The 10,915-nt window shown below is 61.1% G+C and overlaps 1 protein-coding gene across 1 annotated transcript in view; it reads right to left on the bottom strand.

Moving 5' to 3' along the window:
• Positions 1-1,992: 1,992 nt before the first annotated feature.
• EPHA8 (EPH receptor A8) overlaps positions 1,993-10,915 on the bottom strand; it is a 28,336-nt gene continuing 19,413 nt past the window's right edge. Inside the window, exons 5-17 of the mRNA XM_075538448.1 lie at positions 9,903-10,238; positions 8,875-8,999; positions 8,636-8,798; positions 7,768-7,861; positions 7,000-7,067; positions 5,781-5,945; positions 5,478-5,663; positions 5,155-5,216; positions 4,552-4,761; positions 3,426-3,575; positions 3,152-3,342; positions 2,478-2,651; positions 1,993-2,107 (exon numbers count right to left, since the gene is read on the bottom strand). Of these exons, the coding sequence (XP_075394563.1) occupies positions 1,993-2,107; positions 2,478-2,651; positions 3,152-3,342; positions 3,426-3,575; positions 4,552-4,761; positions 5,155-5,216; positions 5,478-5,663; positions 5,781-5,945; positions 7,000-7,067; positions 7,768-7,861; positions 8,636-8,798; positions 8,875-8,999; positions 9,903-10,238 (2,039 nt within the window). The remainder of the gene's footprint in view (positions 2,108-2,477; positions 2,652-3,151; positions 3,343-3,425; positions 3,576-4,551; positions 4,762-5,154; positions 5,217-5,477; positions 5,664-5,780; positions 5,946-6,999; positions 7,068-7,767; positions 7,862-8,635; positions 8,799-8,874; positions 9,000-9,902; positions 10,239-10,915) is intronic.

Here is a 10,915-nt window from a genome sequence, read left to right as displayed (position 1 = left end):
GTACTAAGTAGCAGAGAGGCACACAGTAGGTGTTCTGCTTCAGGGTGCACTTTCCCTCCCAGGAGGTATCCTGACATCGTGGGGTGAAAGAAGGCCGCGGACACAGGCAAAGATGAGGCAGACTTTATTCTCGTTGTGGGCAAGTTCGAGACTCAGGACGGAGGCCACAGAGGCAGATCCCTGGGACCCCCCCGAGAGGACCCCATGTGGGGAGGGGGAGGTGCCAGGTTCCCCCCATGCCCCCTGAAGGTGAGGATCCAGAGCCCAGGAACCAGATGAGAATGGGGTGGAGGGGGAGACAAGGCCCCCCCATTGAGTCCTGACCATGTTTCCGACTTCCATAGGAAGGAAGAACGACTGGGCTACATAGTAATATAATATATAGAGGTGCAGAGAGCTGGCCACGGCACCTGGGCGGGGCTGAGGTTCCCCAAATTATTGCAAGAGGGAGAGGGGACTCAGTGCTGGTGGCTCCGTGGGACAGCTGTGCTGGCTACTGGGGAGGGGTGACCGTGGGCTGGGGGCTGGACCTGCGTCTCCCTCTGGGGCTGGCGGCAGGCACAGGGCATCCTGCCAAGTGGGGGTCCTTGGGCCCTGCCAGCCGAATGTCCTCCCCTCCCCACCCCACCCCTGGGATGAGGCTTTCTCACCCAGGGTGGTTAATGTGCTTTAAAGACCATTTTTGCATTGTCAGGAAACAACTCTGACATGGTAGAAAAATGCTTATTTACATACCCTGGAGGGCCATCAAGGGGGTTTGGGGGGGGGTGGTTCAGGTTCTGAGAGGGGAAGGGGCTTCCTAAGCCCCTGCCCACCTTCAGCTGTCCACGTGGGAATGGTGGGGGAGGGGGCGGTGGGGAAGAAGCCTGGGCTGGAGGCAGAAGACCTGGGCGCCGAGATGGAGGTGCATGTGACCTTGGACAAGGCACACCTCCCCCTCCATGCCTCTGGCTCCCCACTCGGTGAACTGGGGCTGCAGAGGCTGGGATCTCATGGTCTCTGATGCTGATCATGGGGCAGAGGAGCAGGCCAGGACTGGGAAATAGAGGGGGCAGCAGAGGGACATCCAAGGGAAGAGACTTGGGGGAGGGGCATCAGAGACAAAGGCCTCTGGGGGCCCTAAGAAGGGGTGCGTATGGGCCCCTGGGCCCTGGACAGGCAGCCAGGTCCAGCGAAGGGGTCTCCTGGGCTCTGCGGTGATGTCCACACAAGGGGGGGGGGGCTGGTTCCAAACCCTGTTTTCCTGTTGAAGCAGCGATGGGAGCATGGGGGCTGCAGGTGGTCCCCCCAGCTAGAGGGAGGGCCTGGACCTGAGATAACGCCAGACAGGCTGGCCCGGGCAGGGAGACAGGCAGGCCTGGTGCTGGTGCCATTCAGAAGTGGCCGATGCTCTGCCTCCAGGCGAGGAGAGAGCTGGACGGGAGCTCTCCCTAGTCCCTTGGGTGTTGGGACCTGGGCTCACAAGGATGGCAGTGTCCCTCTGAGCTGCCTCTCACACGCCTGTGACCTGACATGTCACCCACATCATGCACATGTGCCCCAGTCTCAGTGGATAAGGACATGCATCAGAACATGCAGCCACCCACCCGGGGGCCTCACACACACACACACACACACACACACACACACACACTCACACACGCTGCTCATCTTCCTGTGAGCTCCCACAACCTGTGAGAATGCCCCAGAGCACTTGTGTGATGTTGTCTGTCTGTCTCCCTCTCTCTCACACACGTAGGTGAGCCCAGTGGTGTGCAGGCCCTGCTTGGGGGAGAGCCTCTGCCCCAGGGAGGTGGGGGTCCTGGTCCTGCAGGGCATGGCTGGACCTTGGTCACTGCAGCTGCTCTTCTGAGCCCTGGTGCCTGGGAAGATGGCAGCCATGGAGTTGGGGAGAGGCCTGGGGACACCCTGATTGCCGTTCGACTGCAAGTCTACTGATGGCGACGGTGACCTGGGCTGGCTGGGTCACTGCCCAGGCTCTGAGACCGAGGCTCAGAGGTGCCGGTGGGGCCCCTGGGTGCTGCTCATCTGGGCCCTCATGGTCTGGATGCTGCCCAGGATCTTCCTCTGGTGGCCCATGAGGGTGATGCCCAGCGCGCGCACATCCCTGTGAAGGCAGCACATGTGCGCCCGCTCCCAGGGTTGCCAACCTCTGTGGCTCCCTGCTCTCTGCCCAGCCCAATCCCCCATCACTAGCCCCCACCCCTCACCAGCCCCTGCCCCCATTACTATCCACCTTGATTACCAGCCTCCCCCATGCCACCAACACCCCTACCACCAGCTCCTCATCACCAGCCCATGCCCCGATAACAAGCCCCCTCCCCCATCACTAGCCCCTATCCTTTACCAGCCCCTTCCCCATCACCAGCCACCCAGCCCCCATTACCAGTCCCTGCTTCTTCTGATCACAAGCTTCCTCCTCCCAGTCAGCAGCTCCCGCCCTTGATGACCAGCGCCCCCCTCACCAGCCCACTCACTGAGCGTTCATGCGCAGCACCATGCCCAGAGAGGAGTAGCCACCAGCAGCGAAGTGGTCACGGTAGCGGCCCATGCGGATGGAGTCCAGCCAGTCCCCAACGGTGAGGCCCCCGCCGCCACCGCCACCTCCACGGAGGTCAAAGCAACTTTGGGCAAAGGCAGGGGGTGGGCACCTGAGACAGAGAGGCCCTTGGTAAGTGGTGTGGCAGGGCCTCTGTCTTCCTTGGGGACCCTGGCACTAGACACTCTCAGCTTTAATCCAAATGGAGAGCTAGGGACCAGCTGGGAAGCAGAGAGCTGAGGAGGGACTCAGGTTGAGCGGAGATCTAAGGTCCTGGCTGGACTGAGGGATGAGGTCTATGCTGGCTGTACTGAGAGCGGTGGGCCTGGGCTGGCTGAGGGTGAAGAGGGTGGGGTGGGGGGGCCTGGGCTGGCTGAGGTCAGAGGCTGGAGCTGGCTGAGGTCAGGAGCCTGGGCTGGCTGAGTGTCGGGAGAGCAGACATGAGATTTGTATTTACAGTAGTGCCCAGAGGCTTCTTGTCCTCATGGAAGCACTTGGCCTATAAAAGCTGTTTCTACAACTGCAGATCTGCTCGGCCGACCCAGGCAGGGCTCAGGGCTGAATTCAGGTCCTACCTGGTGTCTGGGTGGGAGCTGGGGTTACAGCAGGTACCTGCTGACAGTGGCTGTGACCCTGAGACTCTCAGGGCTGCGGATCAGTGCATCCAGGACACTGACGATCTGGGGGAATCGAGGGCGCTGCACCCGGTCCTTGTGCCAGCAGTCAAGCATGAGCTGGTGCAGGGTGCGGGGGCAGCCCATGGGTGCAGGCAGGCGGTACCCCTCCTCCACAGAGCTGATGACCTGGGCGGAGACAAGTAACGGGCTGGGGTCTCCTCTTCACCCCACTTCCCTAAGCCCGGTGCTCAGAGAGGGCCAGCACTCACATCCCGGTTGGTCATGTTCCAGTAGGGTCTCTCCCCGTAGGCCAGCACCTCCCACATGACCACACCAAAGCTCCACACGTCACTGGCCCAGGAGAAGGTCCGGAAGGCGATGGCCTCAGGCGCCGTCCAGCGGATGGGGATCTTCCCTCCCTGCAAGGGGTGCAGCTGGTGAGAGGCTGCCTCAGGCCAATGGGAGTGGGGGGGGGGATCTGGGCCAGGGGAGTCTACTGTCTGTTAGGGGGCTTAGTGCTGGACACCTGTGTCCTGGGCTGGGGAACCCAGAGGCCCATCAGGTGAGGCAGCCTGTCTGGTGGGAGAGACTGGTTCACAGGGGTGGGGTGAAGACTGAATGAAATGCATGCAGGGTGCTGGGCACACAGTAGGTGTGTGAAGCCAACAGGTAAATGCCCAAACCAGTAAGGGCTAATTAGACCATGGGCTCAGGATTTTCTAACTCTTGCTCCCTCTTGTGTCCTCTCCTGAAGAGAAGCCACCCTTAGCTCTCCCAGGAGAGAGCTCTGTAGGGAAGCTTCAGGCAGGGTGGTGCCCAGGGCCGGCCCACTCGTGGCCATCTCCTGAGTGGGTCAGAGCAGAACTAGGCTCCCAGTGTTTTCCAAAGTCAATAGCCAGGCCTTTCTTCCATGGTGCCTCTGAGTGGACTTAAACCACCAGTTTCTTGGTTACCAGCCAGCATGTGAGTCATTCACCCACCCAGGGGCTCTCGATGGCCCAAATCCCCATCAAAAACGTCTGGAAGCAACTGGTCATTGGTGGGACTTTGGTGGGGCAGCTGTGGCCCTCAGTGGGTGATTAGTGAGACAGCTGTGGCCTGTGTCATTCAGAGAGATGCTGCTTCCCAGAGGGGACCAGTGAGGGGGAGCCCCAGCATGATGACCAGCCCCAGCCACCTGGTGACAGAGGAAAGACGGGCACATTGTTCCCATTTCCCAGAGGGGAAAACTGATGTACAGAAAAGCGATAGGACTTGCCTCATGTCGAAAGCCACCCTTGGGTATTTATTTATGTCTGGGAGAATCGTCTGGTCCAGGATGGGGGCACCCTCCGGGCTCTTGGCCACCTCACCCCAGGCATAACCTTGAAGAAGGGCATGTGGTGAAGAACTCACCGAGGTGGTGTAGGCGGCATCAGGGTCATCCTCCAGCACCCGGGACAGCCCAAAGTCAGACACCTTGCACACCAGGTTGCCATCGACCAGGACGTTGCGGGCGGCCAGGTCGCGGTGGACGTAGCCCAGGTCTGAGAGGTAGCGCATGCCGGCGCCCACGCCTCTTAGCATGCCCACCAGCTGCATGATGGTGAACTGCCCATCGTGAGTCTGCAGAAGGACACAGCTTGAGTTCTGGGGGAGACGGGACGGCCACCAAGAAGAGCCTTCAGAACTGAAGCAGCCCTGGGTGGCGTCTGGTCCTGTGCACCCTCCCAGGGACTGTGGCAGCTAGACCACGCCCAGAGCGGTCAAGCCACGTGCCTAAGAGTGCCCAGCAAGTCCGTGGCACTCCCACCATGCCTGAGTCTGTCGGTCAGGACCCCTGGAGCAGAGGCCTCTCCTAGGGCGGGGTGGGCTGCCAGGCAGGCTGCTTGCCTGACCTTTCATAGCCTCTCTCTCCCTTGCCTCCCCCTGCCCCAGGTCGGCTGGGTCCCAGCTCATGGGGTAGAGGACCCTACATTGTCCTTGCCACCCGGGAGGAAGGTGGGGTGGGACACGTACCCTTAGGAAGGCGTCCAGAGAACCGTTCTCCATGTACTCAGTCACGATCATTGCAAGGCGGCCTGGGAGGGTGGGAAGGGAAGAGGGTGGCTCTTGGTGGGGAGATCGAGGCTGCTGATTTCAGGGACAGCCCCTGTCCCATAAGCCTCCAGGAGCTAAGTGAGCACTGAGAGTCCCAGGGCCAGCCTAGGACTCCCACTGGTGTACTCGTGCCACCTCCCCCCACCCCCAAGATGTCAGGGGACTTGAGCCAAGGGGGCATATCAGGCTTGGCAGGGCCACATCACGACATACAGCCCTATCCTGGGCAGAAGGGCACCTACCACGGGTGACGACACCCTCCAGGCGGATGATGTTGGGGTGGTCGAACTGGCCCATGATGGACGCCTCACTCAGGAAGTCCCGCCGCTGTCGCTCCGTGTAGCCAGCTTTGAGGGCCTTGATGGCCACCGGCACGTCCCGCTGCCCTGGCACCCGCAGCCGCCCATAGCAGACTTCCCCAGATTCTCCTGCAGATCCGAGTGGGGTAGGTGGGGCGAGCTGTGTCACCCAGTCCCCACTGTGTCCCGCATGCGTGGTCGTCCCCCCCCCCCTACAGTCTAGCCCCGCCCCACAGTCCCACTCACCAGAGCCAATGATTTTCTCTATGTGGATCCTGGAGGCCTCGATCTCCCTGGTGAAGCCGCGGCCTGCCCGGCCCGGCTCCTCGTAAGTGTGGGGTTCTGCATAGAACTGGGGCTCCGGGAACTTCCCTGGTGGGTGGTGGAGGGGCAGGAAGACGGGTGGGGGAGCTGAGGGGACAGGGGAGGAGGAGGGCCCTCAGCAGGGTCCAGTGAGACCCTTCCCTCCCAGTTTCCCTGGGCCTGAGGGTCGTCTGGGAATCTCAGGTCTGGTGGCAACCAGGAGGCCCTCATTAAACACACGCCAGGTGACCGCTGCGCCTCAATGTCAGAGCTTCAGTCTCCAACAGTTTCTGATAAAAAGCGTGTCTGTTTCTGGGGTCACTTCTAGAGTCCTGAATATTTTTCCAAAACTAACAGAACTTGTCCATGAATTTTTATGCACACTCCTCCTAGGTTTAGTCCGAGGCACTCCTGACCGCACACACCTGATGGATAGCCCTTTCTTTCTGTCCTAGAGAAAGCAGCGAAGTGCACCCTCTGCAGAAGCTGGACCAGGGAGATGCCAACCTCGCGGACCCCGGGAAGGGCAGAGGGCGGGGTCCTAAATAAAGAACTGAATGGGTTTTACAATTGCTCTAGAAGGTTGTGTTTGCATGGATTCAGAGGTGCCGTTCAGGCCCAGTAGGCAGAAACAGCATGATTATGTAATATGAAGGTCTACCCTGGCACCCAAGAACACTGGTGGTGCAGTGATGAGGCGCTCAGTGGCTGACGGAGAGGTCAGCAGTTCAAACCCACCAGCCGTTCTGCAGGAGAGCGCTGGGGCAGTCTCCTTCCAAGGGCATGCCTTGGGAACCCTGTGGGCAGCTCTGCTCTGAGTCAAAAGGGCAGGATGACAACGGGGACCGTCCATGGGCACAGGGGTGGGGCATGGAGGAATGCCTGCCTCGTGTGTCTTGTCTTCTAAGGTCTCTACGGGGTCTTGAAGAGTCTCTTGTCCGAGTGTATGCCCCTCCTGGCCCTGTGCATTTGGGGCATGTGTGCACCCGAGGAACCAAGCACCTGTGAAACCCAGAGAGCAAACTAGCCCTGCGCCCTGGGCTCTCAGGGTTCTGTCACACCCGGCTTGGCTTTCTCTGTGGACACCTTTCTCTCTGCCCACCTGTGCCACCCCCAGCATAGGCATGGGGGTCACACCGCAACCCCCTCTCTGCAGACTCACCCTGCCCGTTCTGGTACTGCATCTTCTCCTCGTCCGAGTCCTGGAAAGCCTTGCTGTAACCGCAGTGCCTGTGGAGAGGGTCATGGCCCTGCCTGAGGCCAACCAGGCCCGGGCCCCACTCCGGGACCAGTCTGGCCCCATCTCTCCACTCGCCGTCCCTGCCACCCCAGCCCTTGCCCCTGGCACCCAGGGAGTCTGCAGACAGAGTGCTGTCTCTCAGGTGCTCCTTCCCGCGGCCTGAGGCCATGGTGACATTTACAGAACACTTCATAGTTTACGAAGTCCCGTCAAGTCCACCTGACCCTCACAGCCTGCAGCATCGGGAGGCTCATTCTACACGACTGGCCCCGTGGAGAGGAGGGGTGGGGGAGGGGAGGCTTCTGATGCCAACCCCGCAGTGTGCCCTGGGCCTCCGTGTCCCCATCTATTGGCTAAGCCAGCCCTTGCAATTCTATCTGGATCTCAAGCCCGCAGTGAGTAGATGGTCACACCTCTACCCCACTCGGGAATGAGAGGCGTGACCCAGGGACAAGGGGAAGGGATGGTGACCCACAGTCTTTGGTTTACACAGACCTGGTTCCGGTCTTGTTTCTGACCTCTCTCTGCTGCTGTGTGACCTTGGAAAGGGAGCTGACCTTTCTGATCCCTAGTTAATTCGCCTACAAAAGGAGGCCCAGACCTCCAGCCTGACATGGGTGGGGCCTCTGTGAAGGAGCCCAGCTCCAGGGCAGGGACCGCCAGCAGGTGGGAGCAGCCGGGAGCACCCACCGCTTCTTGCAGACGAGCAGGAGCAGAAGCACCACCAGGCCCGTGATGAGCGTCAGGCAGATCCAGACGATGGTCCGCGTGTCGTAACGGGGCCCTGCCAGGAAAGCAGGCCCTCAAGCCCCTGCAGCTGCCTTCCCAGCCCAGAGCCTAAGCAGGGCACAGGACCCTCCTTCCCTGTCCCAATGTCCCTCTCTGAGCTTCCCTTGCAAGATCCTGCTGCCCCAGGCTTCGAAGCTCTGGTGACACCATGTCCTAGGACTCAGCCCGGAGGAGCGTCATTTAAACAGAGCCTCCGTTTTCTCATCTGTAGTGTGAGTGGAAACATTCCCAGAGTGTGGCTCACGATAACCTTAGGGCTAGCCCGGTGGACCTGGGAGGAAGAGGAGGCTGGCTGCCCCTGCAAAGATTTGTAGTCACACAAACCCTGTAAGGGTGGCTACGCATTGGAATCAACTTGCTGACAGTGTGTCCTGGGGGGTGCCCCAGAGGGTGGGCTTGGGAACATGCTGGGGGAGGAGCCTGGACTGGGCTCCCGTCTTACTTTGCTGGGTGGCCTGGGGCCAATCACAGCTCTGAGCTTCATTTACACCTGTAAATGAGGGTTTGGCCCGTACCAAGTCCCTATAGGGATTGCAAGATAAAATAAAGGTCAGGGGCATTCTAACAAAGGTGCCCCACAAATTCCAGGGGGTAGGGGTGTCCTGGCAGGGAAAGTTTCCTCCTGAGCCTCAGGTCTGTCCACCTGTACCGAAAGGCAGTAACGGCCCACCTCGCAGAGTAAAGGGAACCTGCTGGCGCTCAGTACCTGGACCAATTCTGGAGCCCATTCGGCCCCGCCCTCGTCCCCGCCCCGCCTCTCTGCACTCACGGGGTTTCCCCGTCTCCACTTCCATGGCCTGGCTGAAGCGGCCACAGCCCGCGGAGGTTCGGGCTCGGACCTGGAACACGTAACGGGTGCCCGGCTTGAGGCCTGAGACGGTGGCCCTGGTGGTGACGGCCTTCAGGGTGGAGTAGCTCTGCATCTCCTTGTCCTGCCGGGGAGGGGCCGTCAGCCAGACCCAGGCCCCGCCCCCTGCCGGCCCCGCCCCGCCCCTCCCGGTCCAGTACCTTCTCGTAGTACTTGATCTCATACTCCAGGATGATGCCATTGGGCTGCTCTGGCTCCTGCCACAGGAGCGAGACGCTGGTCTGTCCGGCGCGCTCCTGGCGGATCACTACCACGGGGGACGGCGCTGGGAGGGCAAGGGGGCGGCCCGGTCAGGCGGGGGCGGGGCAAGCACCGGCAGGCCCCTCCCACCCAGGCTCTGCCAAGGGCCGGTGGTCTGCAGCAGGCTCATCTCCGTGAGGGTCATTTCGTCCAGGTAAAGTGTCCGCCACCTGGGCCAATGCGTGGGGACGGCTGCCTGCCTGGCCTGGTGGGGCCCGCGACCTCGGTGAGACCTGACTGCCCCAGTGTCCCCTGCCTCCTCTCCAGCCAGGCTTGTACACTAGGAAAAGCCTGCTGGGATCCCCACCGTCCTTCCTGTCTCCCCCCAGATCATGCTGCATGTGGGCCAGGAGCTCAGACAAGCCTGAGTGGGAGGGAAGAGAGGAAGGGAGAGGAGGAGGGAGAAGGAGGGAAGGGGAGAAGGAAGGAAGGGATGCTCAGGACGAGAGGGCTGAGCTCAAGGTTCCCATGGCCCATGCACCTCAAGCCCAGCCACCCCCATCTGCTGGAGAGACTGTGTGGCTCTGATTCCCACTAGGTTCCAGGGTCACTTCTCCACTAAGAATCTAGGGAAACGGTCTGGCATCTGCTTCCCACACCCACCCAACCCACAGGTGGTCCTGGAGACAGTGGACGAGGGCCGCAGTGGATTGTAGGATTAATGAGCATGCTCAGAGGCTGAAGCTGGGGGGCGGGCTGTGTGTGTGTGTGTGCGCGCGCGTGTGTGTGTGTGTGTGTAAGAGGCACAGAGAGGGAATATGCAGGAACCCTGGTTCTGTGCCCAGCATGCTAGCCTGTCCATGCTCGCTGCAGACACACTGAAAGGCTTCCAGCGAAGCATCCTGGGGAGGAGGGCAAGCCAGAGAAAGGTTGTGTCTGGATTCTGGGGCCTGGGGTGTGGGGGTGAGGACGGAGAGTCTCCGCCTACCTGCCTGGTTCGTGGTGATGTTGACCACGGCGGCCCGGTGGGGCTCCGGGCTCAGGTTGGACACACCATTGACTGCCTCAATCCAGAAGGAGTAGTTCATGTGGGCCAGCAAGTTGGCTACCAGCAGGCTGGCCTGCACCAGGCTGGTCTGCTGGGGCACGAAGCGAGTTCCGCCTCCGCAGGCCTCGCAGTGGTCCAGTGCCCATGGGCAGCGGCGGCACACAGCATTGTAGGTAATGTCACTGCGGCCGCCGGGGTCCAGGGGGGGGGCCCACTCGAGGGTCACCGACGTGCCATTCACACTGGAGATGAGATTCATCGGGGCCGAGGGCGGTCCTGGGAGCAGGGTACAGAGAGCTTCCATGACGGTGGGGGCCGGGACTAAATTTGGGCTGGCCCAGTCCCTTCACCCCCTGCCCCGTCAGTTTGGGGGATGCCAGGGAAGGGTTGTCTCCTTCCTCACACCTGGGGAAGACCTCCCCAGGGAAAAGGTCTTGATGACTGTGTCCTCCAGGAACTTCCCGAGGGCAGAGGCTGTGTCTCTACCATCAGACCAGGCCCGCACCCTCCGTGTCTGGGCACCCACGCCACCCAGCAGGACTTCAGGGAATCCAGGAACCAGAGGCTGTGCATCCCCAAGTTTTCGCCTAGACCAGGGATGAGGCTCCCAGCCCGGTCAGGTGGCAGCCACCTGGGTGACGCAGCTCAGTCATCTGTGTCTCATAGCCCACCCCTCACCCTCTTTGCAGGTACATGTCACATGCCACTGAGCACACACCAGGGGGCAAGATGGGTCCCTGGGAAGCCGCTCATATGCTCCATCCAATTCCCCCCCCCCCACCATCCAAGGAGCGTGAGCCTCAGTCTGGGAAGCACTTTGGAGGCTTTGGAGAGGGGGGGGCTACGGGTCAGGGTGAGAGGTCTGGGACAGGCCCCTGGAAGTGGGAAGGGGACCCAGGAGGACATAGAATTCTGAATTCTCCTAATCCCATATGGGATCGTAGGCAACTAGG

This window comes from Tenrec ecaudatus, chromosome 1 (assembly GCF_050624435.1).
Source record: "Tenrec ecaudatus isolate mTenEca1 chromosome 1, mTenEca1.hap1, whole genome shotgun sequence".
Taxonomy (NCBI): domain Eukaryota; kingdom Metazoa; phylum Chordata; class Mammalia; order Afrosoricida; family Tenrecidae; genus Tenrec; species Tenrec ecaudatus.
This window is presented reverse-complemented; position numbering and strand designations above follow the sequence as displayed.